The 26,517-nt window shown below is 43.2% G+C and overlaps 1 protein-coding gene across 6 annotated transcripts in view; it reads left to right on the top strand.

Moving 5' to 3' along the window:
- KIF13A (kinesin family member 13A) overlaps positions 1–26,517 on the top strand; it is a 187,589-nt gene that overhangs the window by 62,365 nt on the left and 98,707 nt on the right. For all 6 annotated transcript variants that reach the window (XM_072152654.1, XM_072152653.1, XM_072152659.1 and 3 more), the window contains exon 4: positions 14,321–14,381. In XM_072152654.1, coding sequence (XP_072008755.1) covers positions 14,321–14,381 — 61 coding nt within the window. The remainder of the gene's footprint in view (positions 1–14,320; positions 14,382–26,517) is intronic.

The raw sequence follows: 26,517 nt of genomic DNA, 5'->3' as shown, positions 1-26,517 counted from the left end.
GAACAGTACTGTATATTGTACTATGTTATTTGTATTTGCCTGTATATGTTTTACTTATCTTTTATATAATTGAAAACTTCCAATAAAAACAATTTTACAAAAAAAAAAAAATAATAATTGTCACTGGGGCAAAAAAATTTCTGGAGCTACAATTGTAAATTCAATTTAAGAGCAAACTTAAAGAACCTATCCTATACATAACCAGGCGACTGACTGTATTGTCTTTTAAGAATTCAGTTAAAGAGACATTAGTTATAGTATCGGTGCTACTTTTAAGCCAGCATGCTGGAACTCCTTGCATCATAATTCACTACGAGGACTCCCATCCACGGCACTGCGCTCGGTCCATGAGATCTGACCAGAAGACAGGTCCATTTCCAAAGACCACAATGCAGTGGATAGTCTGTGATGAAAAGAGTTCCAGCATGCTAGCTTAAAAGTAGCATTGATACTATAACAACTGTTACAGTCTGGAGTGGATTTGCAGCTTTTTGACCAAAATCTCAAAAGTCAATACCACTTCTTTGATAAATCTGTCTTTTACATCTTAATTCACATGATATATCTGGAATAAGTTGACTGTGAAAAGTAGGGTAGCTGGGAAAAAGACACAAGACTGGTGTGATTGCAATGATACATCTCCCCCATTGTTTTCTGGAAAATAGATGGGGGCTTTTCACCAATGTTTTAAGCTCTGTGTGCTGCCCTGGACGCAAACTTGGGCAGCTACAGGAACAGTTCTTTTATAGCTTGGGCAGTCGCCAAATCCACTTGGCTGTGGAAACCAATTATGAGCCCATAGAAGTAAATGGGGACTTTAGCTAGCGATTGAGACAACGGGTAGCACACCCCAAATTTCATTGTTGTGTGCTTGAGGCCTAACATTAATAACGTTAATTTTTTTTTTTTGGTCAATTTTAAAATAATCTTTGTTCTCATTTCTTCATGACATTGTATTACAAACTAGTCCTTTCTATATTAATACCATTACTATCAAATGCTACATATGTATATAATCTTAATTCGTCTTTTTATTCTGCATGTCCAGACAGGTTTATGGAGGGCTAAGCATTATAAGACATAAGCACTATAAGAGAATGAATGGGCTCTAAGCTGTTGTGGTTGGAATGCTGTCAGCTATGGCACTCACATGATTGTGCTTTTTATAGATTGATTCAACAGAAGGCAATTAACCATGACTTCCCTAAGCATCCCCCTGTCCCTTATTCCTCATCGCCTGCCTGCTTTTTCACTATTTTATAATCCCTCTATTGACAGTCATATTTTTGCTTTTAGAGTAAATTGGCAGACCGTAGTATAACATTCGTAGCATCCTCTGAGTCCATTGCTCAAGGGTATTTAAGCAATGAAGCTGACCCTAGGCTAAGACCCTTAATTCTTAATTTTATGTGCTGAAAGAAAAATTGACTTAACCCCTTCCCAACACGTGCCGCAGTAGTACGGCGCAGCAGGAAGTGACTTAACGTCAGACAAGGTGATCGCGGCAAGATGGCGGCTGTCCCTGACAGCCAGTCACTTTGCCTCATGGACCAGAGGGTTTTCATCGCACCCCCGGTTCATGATCAATGCTATCGGCTGGTCAATTCAGACCAGCCGATAGCGCCGGAAATGCGTATATCGCGGCTATTACCGAACTCCGTGTCTACAGACACGGTGATAGGGGCATGATGGCAGCTGTCAGGTCATCTTACATCAGGACATCTTACCTCTTGCTACAGAGGGGTTGCGCCGCCCCCCCCCCCCCACCTCGTCCACAATCGCTGCTATTGCCTGGAAGATGCGACCAGCCAATAGCAGTAGTAAACGTCATCAGGGGGCATGCAGGGGTTAACACAGGATGATGATTTGTGGCATCTAGGACAGCACCAATCATCATCATTAGGGGAAATGTCTGGTGGCATCAAGCCACCTCCCATAGACATCTGATTGGCCGATCTGTATAGATTGGCCACTCGGATTTCAGGTGGGAAGTTCAAACTACTGATCACTGTTCTGCACATTTCATTCTAGTGTGAGACAGCGTGCAGAACAGTGTACCCTGTGTTGCTCGACCATCTATAATTGATGGCTGGCATCTATCTGGGCACCACCAGTGTGATCGTCAATTGCTGCTGCAACTGCTACCGTAAGATCTCACTTCTGTGTGATCTTATTTTTTTTTTTGTGTGTGATCCCTAATTTCCGTATACTAATCCATGTTCCTGATCCCTTCCCCCCTTCCCTGTGTCTGTCCTGTGTCACAGTGGTTGCATCCTGTTCGCTGGGCACTGATCAATGACTTGCATCACTGATCAGCTATAGCTGCAGTTTTTTGGGTTTTTTTTACAGGAGGGTTTTTTGTTTTTTGCTCAGTTTTGTGTGTCCTGTGACCGCCAAGTGCAGATCGGTTTGCGCACACACATAATCCATCCTGTGTGTGCGCTACAACGCCTGATCGCTGATCAGTAGCATCTTACTGTAGGCACTTGCTCCTTTTTTGTCGCTTTTTGTTTGTAAAAAAAGAGGGGTTTTTTGATAGTTTTTGCGCACACACACAATCCATCTTGTGTGTGCGCTGCGACAACTGAGCGCTGATCAGTAGCATCTTACTGTTCAGCTCTTGCTCCTTTTTTGTCCCTTTTTAAAAAAAATGTTTTTCCTGTAGTAAAAGTTCTAGTGGTTACAGTTTATTCTTTCATCGCCTCACACATGTTCAAGCACAACATTTATACACTATTCAGAAGGGGAGGATGCCCCATTTCTTTATTTTTTCTCCTCCTCCTCCTTCTGCCCCTCCTCTTCCTGAGTTCGTTGGCAGCTCAGGAATTCATTTTGAGACTGATGGCCTCACTGAAATTGATTTTTTTCAAATTCTTTTTCTCTGAGGACCTCCTAAATCTCTTGGTGTCAGAGACAAATTTATATGCCCAACCATTTAATGCACAATGTAGATGCATTAGAGATGATGAAGTTTTGGGGTCTTGTGCTTCACATGGGCATTGTTAAAAAACCTGAGGTTAGGCAGTATTGGAGTACTGATGTTTTTTACAGTACTCCAATTTACCGCACACGGCCACACTTTGAGGCAATTATTAAATTTTTGCATTACAACGATGATGCACAATGTCCACCTCAAAGTGACCCATCATTTGACTGTCTATATAAAATTAGGCCCATCCTTGACCATTTTGGCACAAAGTTTGTCGAGGCATACACCCCTTTACAAAACATCTGTGTAGATGAGTCACTGGTACATTTCAAAGGCAGGTTAAAATTCCACCAGTACCTGCCCAGCAAGAGGGCAAGATACGGAATCAAAATGTACAAGGTGTGTGAGAGTACCACAGGGTACACCCATAGGTTTAGGGTTTATGAGGGAAAAGATACCCGAATTATCCCTCCAGAATGCCCCCCTGTCCTAGGAGTTACTGGAAAACTTGTGTGGCATCTGGTGCACCCACTTCTGGATAAAAGTTACAACCTGTACTTGGATAACTTTTATACCAACATTCCACTTTTTCAATCCTTAAGCTCGAAAGGTATTGTAGCGTGAGGCCCCGAGAGGCCTCCCAGGATCCCTTGTTAGGCAGCCACTTAGAAAGGGGGACATAAAGGCACTCTGCAATCAGAACATGATGTTGGTAAGGTATAAGTACAAAAGGGATGTCCTTGTTCTGACCACCATTCAAGGGGACTCCAGAACCCTCACCCCTGAACTAGGTACCACCACTCCTGCCCCGAAGCCAGACTGCATCCTGGATTATAATAAATACATGGTGGGGTTGATCTGTCAGATCAAGTGCTGAAGCCGTACAGTGCTTTACGGAAAACGAGGATATGGTATAAAAAGCTGGCTGTGTACATTGTACAGATGGCACTGTACAACTCTTACATGCTGTTCCAATGTGCAGACCATGCCGTATCATTCCTCTATTTTCAAGAGGTGGTGAATAAGGCATTAATATTTGGACAGGAAGGACAGGGCCCCAGTACCTCTGCATTAGATGTCCCCCGTGTTGTGCCAGGACAAGATTTTCCCGGTGAAGTGCCCCAGACTGCATCTAAATGAAGGACTCAGAAAAGATGCAAAGTCTATTCCAAAAGAGGGGTTAGGAAGGACACTATATACCAGTGATGGCGAACCTTTGAGAGACCGAGTGCCCAAATTGCAAACCAAAGCCAATGTTTCTATTGCGAGGTGCCAACACAGAAATTTAGCCCAATACCACCTTACAATAAGACAAATAATACTGCCATATGATGATGCCACCTTTACAACCACATAAATAGCATAATTCTGGTAATAAAGACTATAGAAAGGCCAATGTTACCAATAATATTGCTATACTATGCTATACAAATATAGCGATGAATATCATATTACTGCCATTCAGTGAGGAATATTACCGCCATATATTGATTATCATTACCCCCATACAGTGACAGTAGTCCTGAGTAGATGCAGGGACAAGGGGACTGTGATAAGCTTGCTCATAGACCAAATATTTCCATCTTTACCCCCTTTTTGTTTTTGCGGTTCCATTTTTCCCCACTGTGAAAGAGCTCTGTGAGGGCTTGTTTTCTGCATGACAAATTGCACTTCATAGTGATGGTATTTAATATCAAATTCCCTGTACTGGGAAGTGGTAAAAAATTCCAAATGCAGTAAAATTGGTTAAAAAAATTCCTTTGTGACATATTCTTGTGGGCTTGGATTTTACATCTTCCACTGTGCACCCCAAACAACATGTTTTGTGGGTCAGTACGATCACAGGGATAATATATTTACATAGGTTTAATAATGTTTGCATACATTTACAAAAATTAAAACCTCCTGTACTAAAATAAAAGTCATTTTCCCATCTTGTGGTGCTAATTTTTTTGGTGCTAACTTTTTCATACTTTGGTGTACGGAGCTGTGTGTGGTGTAATTTTTTTCTGATATGAGATGACGCTTTCAGTGCTACCATTTTGAGGACTGTACAGCCTTTTGACCACTTTTCATAACATTTTATTATATGTTGCAAAATGGCAAAAAAGTGGCATTTTCAAATTTGCTATTTTCCATTAAGGGGTTGAACTCATATGTGGTAAATACAAAGGGGCATGGTGAAGGATTGGGGAATCCAGTTTGGCAGGTGGTTTGTAGGGCAAACTGGTTGTTGTGGGGTGGAGGCACAGATGGATTTGGGATCACCCATATGACAGCTGTCTGTGGCCACATATACACTTGCCTCTGTCCGCAGAGCTCATCACCTGCACAACGCTGCCAGTGATGCAGCATAGCACCTGGTTACATTGTACATAGGGTGCTTTCTGTGGGGTTGTCCTGGCTTCACTGGCCGGCTTGTGCAGGTGATGAGCACTTCAGATACAGGCAAGTATATATGTGGCCACAGACAGCTGTCATACAGGGTGATTTGGGACACTAAACCACAAGTATTTATAGTTGGTTTAATGTCCAAAAGCCACCTGACAGGATCTCTGCCCTAGCAGCTCCTGACCTCTTATCTCTGTGCTCTGTGAGCAGCCCCAGCAGCTCCTGACCCCTTATCTCGGTGCTCTGTGAGCAGCCCCAGCAGCTCCTGACCTCTTATCGCTTTGCTCTGCTGCTGTAGGCTCCATTCTGTGAGCTGCCTCACTCCTCGTTTTGTTTCCACTGTTTCCTGGGCTGAAGAGGAGGAGGGTCTGGCACTGATCGGCTGCTACTGTCTCACTAAGGCAAAACTAGTGAGAGCAGAGCCCATCAGCTTCAGGCTGCAATGGGCCAGGATCATTGGAGCTCTCGGCGTGCAACACTATATTCTACTTGGCCGGAGCTCCAATAGTTAACTTTGACAAGGCAGGGGTGATGGTGCGCGTGCCTGCAGAGAGGGCTCTGCTTGCCCTCTCTGGCACACGTGCCATAGGTTCGCCACCACTGCTATATACCATTGCGAGACCTGCCCTGAGAGACCTGGCCTCTGCATGAAGGAGTGTTTCAAGAAATACCATACAACTCCTGAGTAATAAAATTTTAATAAAAATTCCAAAATTAATTGCAATTTCCATCTTGGGCATCCATAGCACATTATATTTGGAAAACCACCTGTACAAAATGTTCAAAATTCTCCAAGGGTGTACTTTCCAAAATCGGGGTCACTTGTTGGGTTTCTCTTCTGTTTTGGTAACACTAGGGCTCTCCAAATGCACCCTGCCCATATATAAGATTTCTTTAAAATTTGGCTTCTAAAAGACACACATCTCTCTTTCCCTTCTGAGCCCAACATTTTATCTGTGGGGCAAATCTACATCCGAGAGAAATAGTTTTACACATTTTGTGGGTTTTTTTCATCTTTTGACACCTGTGGAGTAAAAGTGACTTTTTTGGGAAAATTTTAACTTTTTTCCTTTTTGGGGGTCTAATTGGATCATACACCTTTAGGTGTACATACACATATTACACCTTGCTAAATTCTCAAAGGGTATTACTTTCCAAAATGGTGTCACTTGTTGGGGTTCCCCTCTGTTTTGTACCACTAGGGCTCTCCAATTGTATCATGACACGTGAAAAGTATTTCAGCAAAATTTGTCCTTCAAAAACTGAACTGCGCTGTTTCCTTTCAAATGCCCCCCCCCCCCCTGTGCCCATACAGCAGTGTAAAGTGACACAATGGGTATTGGAATACTCAGGAGGATTTGCACCAAACATTTTGAGATGCATTTTCCTTTTTAACCCGTTGTAAAAGCGCAAAATTTGTTCAATTAATATATTGTTAAAACAAATTAGATTTCTGTAATTTCACGTTCATTTATTTTTCCCGCTCATGAAACGCTCAAAGGGTTAACAAACTTTCCAAAGGTTGTTTTGAATATTTTGAGGGGTGCAGTTTCTGAAATGGTATCATTTGAGGTGGGAGTTGTATCATAAAGTCCTTAAAAAGTGACTTTTAACTAACTTGATCCCTGCAAAAATAGGTTTTGACGATTTTTGTGAAAATCTGAGAAATCACACCTAATGTTATAAGCCTCCTAACATTCTAAAAAAAAGAAAAGATGTTTAAAAAATGATGGCAAGTTATAGCAGACATATGGAAAATGTTAGTTATTAAGTTATTTTGGTGATATGACTAACTTTCCAAAAAGTGTCAAATTTTGAATTTGAAAAACATAGTTTTTTTTCAAAATATTCACCAAATTTCCTTTTTTTAAATAAATACTAGATATATTGCCTAAACTTCTCCACTAACATGAAGTACAATGCGTTACGAAAAAACAATCTCAAAATCACCCAGATATATTAAAGTGTTCCAAAGTAATTTTTTTGGTGTATGTGACAATTGAATTTTAAAAATATTGGATTTTCATAAGAACCAGGATTAACAATAAATCTTAATTGCAGACACCTTTTATAACTCCTACAGCTGATTTTTGTAGCCCAGGGCTAAAGTTCAGTAAATTACCAACATCCAGAGGTCCGTTTGTAACTAGGGATCGTCTGTAAGTCAGGTGTTCTTAAGTAGGGGACCTCCTGTATAGTTGTATGTATAGTTGTGTAAATATATATTTTTTGTGCATAAGATAATAGTAGGAGGTCCCTGAGTGATTACAAGTTTTACTCTATCCATGTAGATCAGGGGTCTCAAACTCAATTTACCTGGGGGCCGCTGGAGGTAGATTCTGGGTAAGGCTGGGCCACATCAAGTTTTCCACACAAAATGCGCTTACAAAATATCATTATTCAGATTCAAATGTCATGGCGTCTCCCAGCGCAAGGAAAGCCCCGAGCTGGGAGACGTGTTCTCTCTATGAACGCGTCCTGTGCACCGAGGGGTCCCAAGCTCCTACCGCACTGAGCCCAGTCAGGGACACTCCATCGCCCCCCCTCCCCCCCGGTACTTGCCTCCCCGTGTCCCTCCCATCGAAGAAGATGAAGTCGCCGCTCTGACTTGCACCAAGTGCGTTCAGAGCGGCGACTTCATCTTTTTCAAGTACCGGAGGGAAGGGGATTAACCGGTTACGGGCCCTTTCCTGTTTTTTCATGTCCATTTTTCACTCCCCACCTTCAAAAATCTATAACTTTTTTATTTTTACACGTAAAGAGCTGTGTGACGGCTTGTTTTCTGCGTAACAAATTGCACTTCATAGTGATGGTATTAAATATTCCATGCCATGTACTCGGAAGCGGGAAAAAAATTCCAAATGCAATGAAAATGCATTTGCGCCATTTTCTTGTGGGCTTGGATATTACGTCTTTCACTGAGCGCCCCAAATGACATGTCTACTTTATTCTTTGGGTCGGTACGATTAAGGGGATACCAAATTTGTATAGGTTTTATAATGTTTTCATACATTTACAAAAATTAAAACCTGTACAAAAATTATTTTTTTGATTTTGCCAACTTCTGGCGCTAATAACTTTTTTATACTTTGGTGTACGGAGCTGTGGGTGGTGTCATTTTTTGCGAAATATGACAATATTTTCAATTATATCATTTTTAGGACTGTACGACCTTTTGATCACTTTTTATAGATTTTTTTATATTTTTCAAAATGGCAAAAAAGTGCCATTTTCGACTTTGGGCACTATTTTCCGTAACGGGGTTAAACGCATTGTAAAAAACGTTATCATATTTTGATAGATCGGGCATTTTCGGACGCGTCGATACCTGATGTGTTTATGATTTTTACTGTTTATTTATATTTATGTCAGTTCTAGGGAAGGGGGGTGATTTGAAATTTAATGTTTTTTTATTATAATTTTTTTTTTAAAAACTTTTTTTTATTTTTATTTATACTATTTTTCAGACTCCCTAGGGTACTTTAACCCTAGGTTGTCTGATCGATCCTATCATATACTGCCATACTACAGTATGGCAGTATATGGGGATTTTCTTCCTCATTCATTACAATGTGCTATCAGCACATTGTAATGAAGGGGTTAAAACGAAATAGCCTCGGGTCTTCGGAAGACCCGAGGCTACCATGGAGACGGATCGCCGCCCCCCGATGACGTCACGGGGAGCGGCGATCCCAGGTAAGATGGCGGCGCCCATGCGCCGCTATCTTTTTGAGGCTGCCGGCAGCTTTGCCGGCAGCCATCGCTGTGAAAGCACCCGCGATCGGTGCTAGCACCGATCGCGGGTGTTACCGGTAAGCCTTTGCTGCAATATGCAGCAAAGACTTACCGGCTATGGAGAGGGCTCAGCCCGTGAGCCCTCTCCATGCAGCGCGACCCGACCGCCGCCGTGAATACACGGCGGGCGGTGCTTTTCCAGGTGGGGGCCGCAAAATGTTGTCCCGCGGGCCGCAGTTGGCCCGCGGGCCGCGAGTTTGAGACCCCTGATGTAGATCAATGTAGGCAACTAGCAAGTATGGTAGGACCTCACACAGAAAGAATAGGGATTGGAGTCATATGCAAATTACACAGAATCTTTCCCCTCAATTGTTATATAGCAATCTGCTCAGTTCCTTCTTCTCTATAATGTGCTGTCTACAGATTTGGCTGCCTTATCCGAATGACAGATTCTTGTTAGGGCATGAAATACAGATATATGCACAGGGCACGGAGTTGCCCTATAATGCCAGTGGGCCTTTAAGCAGTTTCTACGTATCCGCTATAACAAATCCCCCTGTCCCCCTTTTAAAAGTGTTGTTATTCTATCTGGACTGGAAAGGGTGAACAAGGTCCAGCAATCTCTGCAGGAGTTGGCAAATGTAATCTTACCATGGCCATGGCGTTACAGCACTCTGGCCTTCTGAGATTGGGATGGATGAAAGCAGACTTATAGAAAGCTGATCTCCAGTGAACTCTATGCTTGTTGTGCTTTGTTAGAGCCACTCATCTACTGGCTCAGCGAGTGCCCAGTTTTAGAACAATGGAATTTTTGTGTGTTTCTGTCACTGTGTGTCTCAGGTCATGTTATGAGATTTACTTCATATGAGGCTTCTGATTCAGTAAAAAAAAATAGTGGTTTCCTCTTTCCAAAAGAATGACATTTTAATCAAAAGCTCTTTGAAAATACTCAGTTTTTCGGACATATCTGACTTTGTAGTATTAGCTGGTAAGACTTCTACAGCCTTATAGGTAAAACTAGAGAAAACAGCTCATCTAAAGACACTGTAGGTTTAAACATGTTTTTCACATATTTATTGCAACATTTTTGTACATTATGTGTAAAGGGAATTAGCCAGGTGTTTTTCCCACCCTAGACTAGCCTCAAAGATCTTGGAAAAGGCTCATTATAAGCTTCTAAAAGGTCTCTATCACAAGCTTTTATCCTACTGAACCTATATCCCTCTCAGGTACAGTATTGTAATGTCCTTTTCAGAATCTCCTCTTTTAAAGGGAACCTGTCACCAGGAGACCCATTTTTAGCACTCCCCCAGTCCCCACAGAGCATAATACATACACTGCCAAAGTGTTTTTGTATTAAAAATTGGTTTTACACAAAAAAATGTTATTTTGTACCTTTCATTAGCATGTGCTGTGTGACTAGGCAGTTGCCTAGAATCATGTTAAAGGTAAATCTCATTTTTCATCCTACATAAGGCTTGTGATTGATATGTGCCTCAGGACCAGATACTGTCAAATATCACCCTCCCCTAATTTATTTATAGTCCCAAATATAAAGCATTCCTCCCAAATGATTTAATTGCAGCTTCCTTAGTAAATGTATACAAAGCACCCTTAGCTTATACATAGCCGGCTAAACTATGACAAATACTGAAATATTAAAATTTACTTTAACTCCTTGCAATCCCACTGTTTTGACTGCAGCTTTTTGGCTCTTGCACTGTGCTTCTCTGTAAGGACGTAGGAGGTATGATGATGTTCCCTTGTGTCATAGAGAGGGCACAGACCGAGGGATAGTGTTTCTAAAATGTTTTGGTTATTTGCAAAGCTCTGGTATCTCAGGGGCTCTGTAAGGGTACATTCACACAGCGGTATGCCCGCCGTGCGGGCATACCGCCGTGTGCTGGAGAGGAGGAGGAGGCAGCCCCTCCTCCCTCCATAGAGAATAGCGGCGCACGGCCGCACACACGCCAAAAGATAGAACATGCTCTATCTTTTTGCGGTGTGCGGGCCGGATCGGTGCCACACATGTGTGGCACCGCATCTGCGCCGCGCCGCTATTGCCGTCTATGGGGACGTGCATGCGGCCGCAAATTTGCGGCCGCATGTACGTCCCCGCAGACGGCCATGTGAATGTGCCCTAAATGTGACACAGTACTTGCAATCTATTTGAGCAAAATCTACCCTCCAAAAACCAACTACCAGCAGTGCTCCTGGTCTTCTGCATCCAGCTATGTGTCTCTATAGCTGCTATGTGTGTGGTATTTCTCTATCTAGGAGAAATTGTGTACCAAACTGTACTGACAATAAAGATGTTGGGGGGTCAAAGAGTTATTCCTTTGGACAGAAAGTAATCTTCCACTTTCATGGACCAGTGTAATAAATTCTATTAAACACTGCTCAGGTTCCTGAAATTTATTTTGTTGGAAAAATGGAGTCATATGCTAGGGTTTCCAATGTTTGTTAATTCCGCCCTCTAAACCTACAGTGGCTTTAATTCCTTTCTCCCGCCTCTTGTGTGCTCAACCACCAGTTTAGATACACACATAGGGTTTTTCAGTACCCACAAGAAACAAAAATGGAGAGGGGCCGTTTTTTCCTGTGTGAAAAAATTTACGGCTAAATAAATGTATTATTGTGCTATGAAACTTTAGTTTTAATTCGTAATGGATGACCAAGCTTCTTAGAGCGGGTGGTTGTTGACACCCTGTTAAATCATATTTTTTTTAGTGTCCATTCACATGTACGTCCCATAGATGGCAAAAGTGGCACAGCGGCGATATGGTGACACACATGTGTGGCACCGATCCGGGCCGCACACCGCAAAAAGATAGAGCTCTATCTTTCTGTGAGTGTGTGACCGTGCGCCGCTGTTTTCTATGGAGGGAGGAGGGGCCACTTCCTTCTCCTCTTCAGCACGGTGGGCATACCGGGTGTGAATGCACCCTTAAACTGTTTTATTGAAAAAATATCTGTACATTGAGCATCAAACACTGCATTCAAGCGGAATACAGTCACATATAGGATTAATTGTACATTATGGTGCGCTTTAGCACATATAATTCTAAAGAATTCACATGGTGCTCAATATATGCAGGTACTATCATATTTCTCACACAGTATTAAAACATAAACTGGCAAACTAAACAGAGTAATCTATCTACTTGGCAAGGTTACACATGAAATTCTTTTATTTCACGTCGACGTGGTCATGGACCAGGGGGGTGTTAAGGAGACATACCACTAAGGCCCTCTCCACCATACATCAGCCATGGGAAGTGGGGAATCACACCATTTTTTCCATACCTTATCAAATTTCTCAGGACATCCCCTGCGTTTATAAATCACCCTTTCACATGGAATAATTTGATTAACCAACTGTTTCCGTTGTGAAGGAGAGGGCACAGAGTCACCCATCCAGCGTAGGGCAATGGCTTTCCTAGCTAGAAATTAAGATTCCCGAAGGAAGATTCTTTCATCATGAGACCAGCTCTCTTCCTCCAAAATACTAGGAAACTCTTTTAGCCGCTCTGCAGCTGCAGAGGTGCGAGATTTGCTCATGGTACTTCGTCCACGGCAGGAGGATCATTTGAACCGTGTCCAGGGCATGTTGGCGGTCCGTTTTCGGCAGGATTCTAACAGCGAGGTAGGCTCTGGAGTGGAGCGCTGTTCCAGTGCGTCCTTTCATGCCGGAAGCCATGCTCCCCACCATGTTAATCATATTTACTATAGCCTCAAACAGAAAACAGGTGGAGGCTAGGGCGGTTATTGCTTTCCGGCTTTATACCAAATTATTAGGAGGCTAGAGCCCCTGTTTAAGTGCCAGTATTACATTCCCCCCTTTTTATCAGGAAGCAAAAAGCATCTCAAAATCACTTGAGTTCATTAATTCTTAAAAAAGTTCAGGACACAGCTACTTTTTCTTTTTTTTTTTTCTATCAAGTTCTAAAAGTCAAACCCATAACTTTTTTGTACTTTATGGTGGTGTCCATATGGGGTTCCAAACATTTATTGACTGAATTTACTGATTCTATTGAGGTTAAATAAAAGACACTTCTAACATTTTTGAGGTAACAGTGATATATGGTTAACATTTTCAGGCCGGGGCATTAACAAGACCCCAAGCTGCCATTGCAACGTGATCATGGTGTCTGGGTGCTGATGTGGGAAGAGTGGCCCCTTTTTTGATGCTGTGGTCAGAACTGGCCACAGTGCCCTAGGGGTCAGGCAGTCATATTTGTTCTGATTGCACTTTCTTAGGTCACTTTCTTAGGTTTTGAGTCTGCAGGCATCGCTGCAGGACTGCACATTGATGCAACACTAAGCATTCAAAAATTATAAGCCCTACCAGTGACGCAGATTTGAAATTGTTTCGGTACCACAATGAAAAGGGCTGCAATTGGCTGGATGCGTGGTCAGTAGCTGCGTGTGAACTGCAATATCATCATGTATTTGACTGCATGCAATTGTCTGCTATGTCAACTGCATCGGGGACCCCACAGAGACGAGACTGAAGGCTGTCTGAATCAGTGTCCATAAAGAGATCGCTGTCAGTCACTGAAACATTCACTAACTCATTCAGTCAATCATTTGTTGACTTCACTGCATAGAAAGAACAATAAAAATGTCGAAAATCTGCTTGGCTACTCCTGCTCTGTTACATGCTGCCGGCAGATTATACTACATTTGATGATAAAAAATAAGCTCATAGTAAACAGTTTTCCAGGCATAAAAGTAATGTGTTTTCCATTGTTTTCTTGCAAAACACAATGGGGGTCATTTTTGCGACGATTTTCCCTGAATTGCCCCGGGATTTTGGTGCACGCGATCGGATTGTGGCGATCGTCGCCGGCATGCATGCGATGAAAATCGGGGGGGGGGGGGGCTTTTGGGGGTTATGGCCGTCGGAAAACCTGTCGGATTCGGAGTAACCGCCGTATTTAAAAAAAACATGTCTCGCATGACACGCGCTTACCTACACCCGACCTGGCTTGGTGAACTTCAGTGAACTCCGACGGAATTCAGCACAGCAGCGCCACCTAGTGGACATTGGGGGAACTACCTTAGTCAATCGCCGGAAGACACGAATCAGCGTTGGATAACCCACCGCTCGATCGCGAATGGACCGGGTAAGTAAGTCTGCCCCAATGTTTCTAAATGTTTATTGGCTCAGAAATGCTACTGCACATTGTTTTATATAAAGTAACTGTTACTATATGTGAAAAGGCTTTATTTACAAGTGTTTTAATTTGCTCATTCTTTTAGGTATTTGCTTTCGATTACTGCTTCTGGTCAATGGATGAGAAAAACACTGAGAAATATGCAGGTATAGTTTTGTATTATTTTTTGCATAAAAAAACTGATTGCCTTTCTACATATAATCAGGAATATATGAAAGTATTTTGTGTTGTCCTGAATGACAGAGAAATTAGTTCTTTATGCAAGTGGATATTGATAGTAAGGCAGACTTGGGTCCTAATGGGGAACTCGACTGGAGAGATACATATTTTAGGGATGTCTGTTAAAGGGAAGATATTGGGGGAGATTTCTCAAACAGGATTATGGTGTAAATTGCACGTAAAAAACTAAATGCCACACTTATGTAGGGGTTTAGACTGATTTCATAACGTTTTACGATTTACAATTTAAGGGGGGTGGTCACAGGAGAAAGTCTAGACCAATTAATATATGTTGCAAACTGCAACTTGAAAATCTTATACCACGTCGGATTTACTAAATCTTTTTTGTTTTTTTTTAATTTTATTGCAAAGAATACATATACATTATATGCATGATATACAGAGAGGACCACAGGTAAAAAAAACTAATAACACTTACATACAGATATTGCTTTTACATATCATATTTCAAAATTAATAATGTTCAAAAAAACAAAAAGTCATTTTACTGCAACAGCCTGGGAGAGGCAGAAATGCCACTGCTATGGCAGTTCTGGGGTCCAATCAGGCCTGTAGGCACTGCCTGAAAGATGGCGTCTATCACATCATCTTAAAGGCACAGTGTCAGCCTATGCATGTGCATAGGCTGACACTGCTAATACCCTGCAATACATCAGTATTGCAGAGTATTATCATGAACTAGCAATCAGATGCTTGTTCATGTCCCATGGTGGAAGTAGTAAAAAAAACGTTTTTCAATAAAAAATTCAGTAATAAATCAATAAAAATGCCCATAAGCCCCATAACATATAAATAGACATATAACACTAAAAAAAATGTCTAAAACATAACCCAAACCCCACATATATAGTATCAACCTGTAGAATAAAAGTAAATAATTATTCAACCCGTACGGTGAACACTGTTTAAAAAAGAACTATTAAAAACCCGCCAAAAATTATGATTTTTACCTATTGAATCCCACACATCCAATAAAAAGTGATCAAAAAACATGTACTCCAGAAGGATACTGTTGCAAAGTACAACATGCCCCGCAAAAACAAGCCATCAACCAGCTCCATAGCTGAAAAAGCAAAAATGTTATGCCACTTGGAAGACAGCAATGCAAAAATGATAGATTTTTCCCCACATTAGGTTTTATTTGGCAAATTTAGTAAAATGTAAGAAAAAATATTCAAGTCTGGTATCCCCCTAATAATATTGACCCATAGAATAAAAATAACATGATTACCATATATACTCGAGTGTAAGCCGACCCAAGTATAAGCCTAAACCCCTAATGTTACCACCAAAAACTGGGAAAAACTATTGACTCGAGTATAAGCCAAGGGTGGGAAATGCATTGGTCACAACCCCCCCCCCAGTATATAGCCAGCAAGCCCCCAGTAGTATATAGCCAGCCAGCTCCCAGTAGTATATAGCCAGTCTACCCCCATGTGCTATATAGTCAGCCCCCATGTAGTATACAGCCAGCCAGCATCCCTGTGTAGTATACAGCGAGCCAGCCCCTAGTACAGTGATGGCGAACCTTTTAGAGCCTGAGTGCCAAAACTTCACCCAAAAGCCACTTATTTATTGCAAAGTGCCAGCACAGAAATTTAAGCAGTAATTTATTTCTCAACTTTCAATTGTTCAGCCTGATAACAGCACCAAAGCAGTTGAAAGGAGGAGGACAAATTTGTCTATCATTGTAGGAAGATTCTGCAGGAAAATTCTTTGAGTCCTGTCTGGTGAACTCCTTGCTGGGGTGATGGCCTGGGTGCCCACAGAGAGTGGCACAGGTGTCAGAGGCCGCACTCTGAGCAGAGGTTTGCCACCACTGCCCTAGTAGTATACAGCCAGCCACTAGTACTATACAGCCAGCCTGCCCCCATGTAGTATACAGCCAGCCTGCCCCCATGTAGTATACAGCCTGCCCCTAGTACTATACATCCAGCTCCCCCCCAGCACTTAAAAAAATAAACTTATATACTCACCCTACGATGCTCAGCGCAGCTTCCTGATGTCGGCGCGGCTCCCCGATGTCAGCTCGGCTCGTCTTCTTTCTTCCGCGCAGCTCCTCTTCTTTCTTCTGTCTTCTTTAACAGCCGGCATGGACGCGGCCATGTTTTCTTCCAGCAGGTGCATACTATGATGCGGCCGCTGCTGACATAGTATGCTCTGGCCAGAAGATAACATGGCCGCGTCCATGCCGGCTGTTAAAGAAGAGAGAAGAAAGAAGAGGAGCCGCGGGGAGGAAAGAAGAGGAGCCGCACGGACTTCGCGGAGCCGCGTGGAGCATCGGGCCGCCAGAAGGGGAGTATATAAGTTTATTTTTTTTATAGACTCGTGTATAAGCCTAGGTGAGGTTTTTCAGCACGTTTTTTGTGCTGAAAAACTCAGCTTATACACAAGTATATACGGTATTAGGCTATACGGTGAACACCAAAAAGAAAAATTAAAAAATCCAGGACAGAATATCATTGTCCCACTCTGCCGCTCTTGCTGCTTCTGATGCCACCTTCACACTATATCATTGTGCCACTCTGTGGGCTCCTGCTGCTTCTGATGCCACCAACACACTATATCATTGTGCAACTGTGTGCTCCTCCTGCTGCTGCTGCTACTGATGCCACCTTCATACTATATCATTGTGCCACTCTGAGGTCTCCTGCTGCTGCTGTTTCTGATGCCACCAACACACTATATCATTGTGCCACTCTGCCGCTCTTGCAGCTTCTGATGCCACCTTCACACTATACCATTGTGCCACTCTGCAGGCTCCTGCTGCTTCTGATGCCACCAACACACTATATCATTGTGCCACTCTGCGGGCTCCTGCTGCTGCTACTGATGCCACTAATGCACTATATCATTGTGCCACTCTGTAGGCTCCTGCTGCTTCTGATGCCACCTTCACACTATATCATTGTGCCACTCTGCATGCTCCTGCTGCTTCTGATGCCACCTTCACACTATATCATTGTGCCACTCTGCAGGCACCTGCTGCTTCTGATGCCACCTTCACACTATATCATTGTGCCACTCTGCAGGCTCCTGCTGCTTCTGATGCCACCTTCACACTATATAATTGTGCCATCCTGCAGGCTCCTGCTGCTTCTGATGCCACCTTCACACTATATCATTGTGCCACTCTGCAGGCTCCTGCTGCTGCTGCTTCTGATGCCACCTTCACACTATATCATTGTGCCACTCTGCAGGCACCTGCTGCTTCTGATGCCACCGTCACACTATATCATTGTGCCACTCTGCAGGCTCCTGCTGCTTCTGATGCCACCTTCACACTATATCATTGTGCCACTCTGCAGGCTCCTGCTGCTTCTGATGCCACCTTCACACTATATCATTGTGCCACTCTGCGGGCTCCTGCTGCTGCTGATGCCACCTTCACACTATATCATTGTGCCAGTCTGTGGCTTTCCCTGTTGCTGCCACCATGTTGCTGACACCTGTGGACTCCTGCTGCTGCTTCTTCTGTCGCCACCTCCACACTCTTATCATTGTGCCACTTTGTGGCCTCCTGTTACTGCTGCTGCTGATGCCACCTCCACACTATATAATTGTGCCACTCTGTGGCTTTCCCTGTTACTGCCACCATGTTGCTGCCACCTATGGGATCCTACTGCTGATGCCACCTCCACACTAATTCATTGTGCCACTCTGTGGCTATCCCTGTTGCTGCCACCATGTTGCTGCCACCTGTGGGCTCCTGCTGCTGCTTCTGCTGCCACCACCTCCACACTCTTATCATTGTGCCACTTTGTGGCCTACCATGTTTCCGCCACCTCCATAATTTGTCATTGTGCCACTCTGCAGCCTACTCATGCTGCTGCCAACTGACCGCTGTCTCCCTGGAACACCCTGTGATTTCCATAATGCTGTTTTCACCCTCCACCACTCTTTGACGTTGCCACTATGTTTGGTTTTCCCCTTCATTTCATCTGTCAGAAGGATGAAAAGCTTCAGGATTGATAGCCAAAAGCAGGAGTGGATACAGAACACAAAGGACATGCAAGTATCCCATTTGCTGCTCATCTCCATTCTGGATCAACTCCTGTTTGTTTTTGGCTTTAGCAATACTGATGGATTATTGACCGATTGAAAGAGGACACTGACGCGTGAAAAGAAGGGCAAAATGATCAGTGACGCCAATGCAAAATTACTGTCGACATCCTCTGCACTCTTTTGGGGGGCTTTCCACATATATGTCGTAATCTATGGAATCATCTGTTGTTAGTGTAAAAAGAGTGCACTCTTTGATGTTATAGTGGGATCTTGGCCCTCAGCTCGGTCCTTTCGAGCTGGCACAGACGTTACCTTGTCAGGCTGCGTTCCCATTTCGCTTATTTGGGGAAGTTGGCCTATGTAAGTGCACATGGAAGTGAAGAGTGAAGCGATTCTAAGAGCCGCGGCTGTCATGTCTGTGTCATACTAAAACACAGCATTGTTTGAAGACCAAACCACGCTCCCTATGCATATTTAAGCATGGCACAACGCTCTACAACCCCCTACAGGCTCTCTGCAGCAAGGAAATGACTCTTTTTTAACGTGATTCGTTTTGATTCGATTTGTGTCGAATCCAATTTTTTCGAAAAATTCGGCGAATCGAGGTGAAGCGAATTTTAACAAATTCGCCCATCTCTAATTAAGACATTTTGGGGCACATTTACTTACCCGGTCCTCTAGCGATCTGATCCGGACGGTCCGATGAAGATGAAGTCCGCCGCGATTCACCAAGATCGTGCGCCCGAGATCCTGCATGTGTCACTTCCCCGCTGAAGTCCACCGGAGTTCACTTTCTTCTTCCCAGTGCATGTAAGTGCATTGTCTTGCGACACAATTTAAATGTTAAATCCCGCGTTCAGTCTGAATCCGTTGGATTGTCTCACCCCCCCCCCCCCACACACACACGATTGTGTCGCATGAGAGCCCACGCCGATGCGCAAAAATCCGATCACGTGCGCCACAATCCCCTTTTAAATGCGGCACAAAATGTTTATCGCCGGAATATCCGACGTTTGTGCGGTCCGCGCACCCTTAGTAAATGAGCCTCATTAAGTCTATAGCTCAGTAAAAATTTTGTAACTGTGCCCTTCCTCCATGTCCATAGGGAGAAGATATCAGTTTCTTGTTGTATCCTTGAGGCTGTCTACAAAATGAATTGTTCACTGATAACCTTTTTTTTTCACTGACTTGCATACACTAAACTGAGATCTGTAAAACCAATAATGAGTATTTGCGGTGTTTCTGGTCAGCATTTTTCTCAGGCTGTGGTTGGGATTTTGGTGTTCTACTGGAATAAGTTATCCTCATATTTCTGTCATTGGTTCATGAAGAAAGAGTTGTAATGAGCCAAGTAAATCACATTTGAATGTTTTATGTGTCCTGTATCATTCTTACAGAACTTGAGCATTAGTTGGGAAATGTAATATTCTGGAACCTACAAACAGCATATTTGTCTCCACATACATACCATACTGTATATCAGCAGTAGTCTCACATTCCCCCAGCTATTATTAAATAACACCTTAGAAGAGAAGGCCACCTCTTAGAATGGCATAATATCTAAGTGCATACATTGAGCTTGCTAGGGAAACTACTTTTTTTCACTATTTGATTTGCTGGAAAGTGGTGCATAGAAAGATTGGGCTTGTTAAATTTCAATGTCTAAGCCTTTTGTTCTCAGGGAAGATATGCTGCTTCCCACTCCCCTCAGGCATGCCTCACATGTCTCAGAACTGAGCTTAAAATGTATGAGGTACTCGAGAAGGAGACCTTAAAGAGGACCTGTCACCCCCAAAAAGACCCCCACCAAATATGCCCGCCATAATCCTCCCCCCAGCAGCTTTCTATTTATGCCATTTATTAAGAAATTTATGTTGTGAAAGTGTGTTTTAATCGATCCGACCTCTTACCATATAAGAGGTCGGATCCTCATATCTTTTGAGCTGCAGTTGGATCGCCGCATCGCATAGAGCCGGCAGCTGACAGGGGCGTGGAGGGGGTGTCTCGGCTGGCCCCCTCATGCATAAGGCCGACTGCAGCTCATAAGATACGAGGATCTGACCTCTTATATGGTAAGAGGTCGAATTGATTAAAACACACTTTCACAACATAAATGTTTTAAAAAATGGCATAAATAGAAAGCTGCTGGGGGGAGGAGTATGGTGGGCATATTTGGTGGGGGTCTTTTGGGGGGATGACAGGTCCTCTTTAAATCTGTCCTGTTGTCAAATACAGATTGCTGAATAATTGCCTTATTTTGGGTGATGGAGTCAACTTCTAGTATGGTGTTTAAAGGAAATCCACCACTAGGATCAAAGATTGTAAACCAAGCACAAGTACATGCTGTGTGTGCCCCTTCTGGCAGGATCCACTCTTCTTTCAGCTCTGGTCTTATGGAAAAAAAAGGCTTTCAAAATCATAAGAAGCTACAAGAAGAGTGGATCCTGCCAAAAGGGACACACACCAGCACCTAAGTGTGCTTGGCTTACAATCCTTGTTTGTGGTGGTAGATGTCTATTAAAAAGAACCCGTCAGGCAAAATAACCCCCCTAAACTAAATATATTTTCATAAACTGCCATTAGAGAGCATTGCCTCTATCCCCTCATTGTCCCTCTACATGCCTGTAAACCTAAGCAATGAGGTCCTAAAGCTGTATGCAAATGACCGGCGAAATGTCCAGTGATTCATTAGCATATTCAAGCTGTCCAGCTTATTCATGAGTGGGAGGCACAGCCACACCCCCAGTGCTTGACTGACAGCCTCTACAATGATGTGAGGCTGTATAATGATCTGCTTCCTGGTGCTGGTGGCCACAGCAGAACATGTCAGGTACTTGTGTAGCTGATGTCTGTGTCTCTGTGTATTAGGAGGATGCAGCATGTCAGCAGATGCAGCACACACCAGCAATGCTTTACTATACATTACACACAGACATGAGCAGGGGGAGAAGAGGGGAGGGGTAACAGGGATGACATCACTGCCTCTGAGCATGTGACCAGCCTCATTTACATAATAAAGAAAAGATGATTTTATAATGATTAAGGTATGAAATAACTAGATAAAGGCTGGGATGGATCCTTGTGAGCTGCTCCAGGGTAGGGGTGACAGGACAAGAGACACAGACCTGATGACAGGTGTCCTTTAATGAAGGGGGCACATAGAGTGCTGCAAAGCCTCAATCTTCCTTGCGGGACGCCTCAGCTAGACCTGCTTTTCTTTGCTGTTCTTTGAAAATCATAGACTAGGATGCTGTCCTTTAGGCAGCACCCCACATAGGCAAATTCTACTTTCCTACCATATCTATTTTCCCTGCCTTTTGAGCTTCTCTATCGAAAACCAGAGAAACCTTCAAGAATGTTAAAGGGAACCTGTCATTAGAAATGTCTAGAAGCTTTACACCTTCCAGATCATGTTTCTTTCATGGCCCAACGTGGTTCCATCATCCAAAAAAAATCAACTTTGAAGTGAAATGTAAATTGGTTGCATAATGTCAAGGAAGAGGAGAGTTTATCACTGAATTAAATCTCTCCCTGCCTCTGAATGCCTTCTTCCCTGTTATTGGCATCTTTCCCCGGACTTCTGGAGATCTGGTTAGTGATGTCGGTGGCTGCAGGACCATCAATTACAGTGAAGGGGGCATTCAGATGCAAGGATAGCCTGAATTCAGTGTTCAAGTCTCTGCCTCCATGACTTTATACAACCAATTTACATCTCACTTCAAAGGTGATTTTCTGGATGATGCCACAGCACTGGACCATGGAACATGATCCGGAAGGTGTTTAGCTGCTTGACAACATCCTGGTAGTAGTTTACTAGGTCAACGTCTTCTGACAAGTTCCTTTTAAGAAAAGACTACAGGACATGCAAATATCCTGCACAATTTCTTACCTGGTTTGAGATAATGAAGATGTTGTCACCTTTGTCACTCTTGCATGTGCCGCTTATGCCTGACATTTATTCTTGATTTAGGTGATCATTTGCTACAGAACTTCTACATGACACAAGTCTATACCCATTTTGTTTATGGTATTTTTGCACTTCTCATAACTAGCAAGCTTCTTACTTTGAATTATCCTTTTACTATATTTCATTGTTTTGGCAAAACTTGCAGAACTCTTTTGGAGGGATACAAAATGTATCCATAGTGCACTGTATTACTGTTCCTTTCAGCTTGGAGACTTACAGGATGTATCCATAGTGCACTGTATTACTTCTCCATACAGCTTGGAGGCTTACAGTATGTATCCATAGTGCACTGTATTACTGCTCCCTACAGCTTGGAGACTTACAGGATGTATCCATGGTGCACTGTATTACTTCTCCATACAGCTTGGAGGCTTACAGTATGTATCCATAGTGCACTGTATTACTGCTCCCTACAGTTTGGAGTCTTACAGTATGTATCCATAGTGCACTGTATTACTTCTCCATACAGCTTGGAGGCTTACAGTATGTATCCATAGTGCACTGTATTACTTCTCCATACAGCTTGGAGGCTTACAGTATGTATCCATAGTGCACTGTATTACTGCTCCATACAGCTTGGAGGCTTACAGTATGTATCCATAGTGCACTGTATTACTGCTCCCTACAGCTTGGAGGCTTACAGTATGTATCCATAGTGCACTGTATTACTGCTCCCTACAGCTTGGAGGCTTACAGTATGTATCCATAGTGCACTGTATTACTGCTCCCTACAGCTTGGAGGCTTACAGTATGTATCCATAGTGCACTGTATTACTGCTCCCTACAGCTTGGAGGCTTACAGTATGTATCCATAGTGCACTGTATTACTGCTCCCTACAGCTTGGAGGCTTACAGTATGTATCCATAGTGCACTGTATTACTTCTCCATACAGCTTGGAGGCTTACAGTGTGTATCCATAGTGCACTGTATTACTGCTCCCTACAGCTTGGAGGCTTACAGTATGTATCCATAGTGCACTGTATTACTGCTCCCTACAGCTTGGAGGCTTACAGTATGTATCCATAGTGCACTGTATTACTTCTCCATACAGCTTGGAGGCTTACAGTATGTATCCATAGTGCACTGTATTACTGCTCCCTACAGCTTGGAGGCTTACAGTATGTATCCATAGTGCACTGTATTACTGCTCCCTACAGCTTGGAGGCTTACAGTATGTATCCATAGTGCACTGTATTACTGCTCCCTACAGCTTGGAAGCTTACAGTATGTATCCATAGTGCACTGTATTACTGCTCCCTACAGCTTGGAGGCTTACAGTATGTATCCATAGTGCACTGTATTACTGCTCCCTACAGCTTGGAGGCTTACAGTATGTATCCATAGTGCACTATATTACTGCTCCCTACAGCTTGGAGGCTTACAGTATGTATCCATAGTGCACTGTATTACTGCTCCCTACAGCTTGGAGTCTTACAGTATGTATCCATAGTGCACTGTATTACTGCTCCCTACAGCTTGGAGGCTTACAGTATGTATCCATAGTGCACTGTATTACTGCTCCCTACAGCTTGGAGGCTTACAGTATGTATCCATAGTGCACTGTATTACTGCTCCCTACAGCTTGGAGGCTTACAGTATGTATCCATAGTGCACTGTATTAGTGCTCCCTACAGCTTGGAGTCTTACAGTATGTATCCATAGTGCACTGTATTACTGCTCCATACAGCTTGGAGGCTTACAGTATGTATCCATAGTGCACTGTATTACTGCTCCCTAAAGTTTGGAGGCTTACAGTATGTATCCATAGTGCACTGTATTACTGCTCCCTACAGCTTGGAGGCTTACAGTATGTATCCATAGTGCACTGTATTACTGCTCCCTACAGCTTGGAGGCTTACAGTATGTATCCATAGTGCACTGTATTACTGCTCCCTACAGCTTGGAGGCTTACAGTATGTATCCATAGTGCACTGTATTACTGCTCCCTACAGCTTGGAGGCTTACAGTATGTATCCATAGTGCACTGTATTACTGCTCCCTACAGTTTGGAGTCTTACAGTATGTATCCATAGTGCACTGTATTACTGCTCCCTACAGCTTGGAGGCTTACAGTATGTATCCATAGTGCACTGTATTACTGCTCCCTAAAGTTTGGAGGCTTACAGTATGTATCCATAGTGCACTGTATTAGTGCTCCCTACAGCTTGAAGGCTTACAGTATGTATCCATAGTGCACTGTATTACTGCTCCCTACAGCTTGGAGGCTTACAGTATGTATCCATAGTGCACTGTATTACTTCTCCATACAGCTTGGAGGCTTACAGTATGTATCCATAGTGCACTGTATTACTGCTCCCTACAGCTTGGAGGCTTACAGTATGTATCCATAGTGCACTGTATTACTGCTCCCTACAGCTTGGAGGCTTACAGTATGTATCCATAGTGCACTGTATTACTTCTCCATACAGCTTGGAGGCTTACAGTATGTATCCATAGTGCACTGTATTACTTCTCCATACAGCTTGGAGGCTTACAGTATGTATCCATAGTGCACTGTATTACTGCTCCCTACAGCTTGGAGGCTTACAGTATGTATCCATAGTGCACTGTATTACTGCTCCCTACAGCTTGGAGGCTTACAGTATGTATCCATAGTGCACTGTATTACTGCTCCCTACAGCTTGGAGGCTTACAGTATGTATCCATAGTGCACTGTATTACTGCTCCCTACAGCTTGGAGGCTTACAGTATGTATCCATAGTGCACTGTATTACTGCTCCCTACAGCTTGGAGGCTTACAGTATGTATCCATAGTGCACTGTATTACTTCTCCATACAGCTTGGAGGCTTACAGTATGTATCCATAGTGCACTGTATTACTGCTCCCTACAGCTTGGAGGCTTACAGTATGTATCCATAGTGCACTGTATTACTGCTCCCTACAGCTTGGAGGCTTACAGTATGTATCCATAGTGCACTGTATTACTTCTCCATACAGCTTGGAGGCTTACAGTATGTATCCATAGTGCACTGTATTACTGCTCCCTACAGCTTGGAGGCTTACAGTATGTATCCATAGTGCACTGTATTACTGCTCCCTACAGCTTGGAGGCTTACAGTATGTATCCATAGTGCACTGTATTACTGCTCCCTACAGCTTGGAAGCTTACAGTATGTATCCATAGTGCACTGTTTTACTGCTCCCTACAGCTTGGAGGCTTACAGTATGTATCCATAGTGCACTGTATTACTGCTCCCTACAGCTTGGAGGCTTACAGTATGTATCCATAGTGCACTGTATTAGTGCTCCCTACAGCTTGGAGTCTTACAGTATGTATCCATAGTGCACTGTATTACTGCTCCCTACAGCTTGGAGGCTTACAGTATGTATCCATAGTGCACTGTATTACTGCTCCCTACAGCTTGGAGGCTTACAGTATGTATCCATAGTGCACTGTATTACTTCTCCATACAGCTTGGAGGCTTACAGTATGTATCCATAGTGCACTGTATTACTGCTCCCTACAGCTTGGAGGCTTACAGTATGTATCCATAGTGCACTGTATTACTGCTCCCTACAGCTTGGAGGCTTACAGTATGTATCCATAGTGCACTGTATTACTGCTCCCTACAGCTTGGAAGCTTACAGTATGTATCCATAGTGCACTGTATTACTGCTCCCTACAGCTTGGAGGCTTACAGTATGTATCCATAGTGCACTGTATTACTGCTCCCTACAGCTTGGAGGCTTACAGTATGTATCCATAGTGCACTATATTACTGCTCCCTACAGCTTGGAGGCTTACAGTATGTATCCATAGTGCACTGTATTACTGCTCCCTACAGCTTGGAGTCTTACAGTATGTATCCATAGTGCACTGTATTACTGCTCCCTACAGCTTGGAGGCTTACAGTATGTATCCATAGTGCACTGTATTACTGCTCCCTACAGCTTGGAGGCTTACAGTATGTATCCATAGTGCACTGTATTACTGCTCCCTACAGCTTGGAGGCTTACAGTATGTATCCATAGTGCACTGTATTAGTGCTCCCTACAGCTTGGAGTCTTACAGTATGTATCCATAGTGCACTGTATTACTGCTCCATA

Source organism: Engystomops pustulosus, chromosome 5 (assembly GCF_040894005.1).
Source record: "Engystomops pustulosus chromosome 5, aEngPut4.maternal, whole genome shotgun sequence".
Taxonomy (NCBI): Eukaryota; Metazoa; Chordata; class Amphibia; order Anura; family Leptodactylidae; genus Engystomops; species Engystomops pustulosus.
This window is presented reverse-complemented; position numbering and strand designations above follow the sequence as displayed.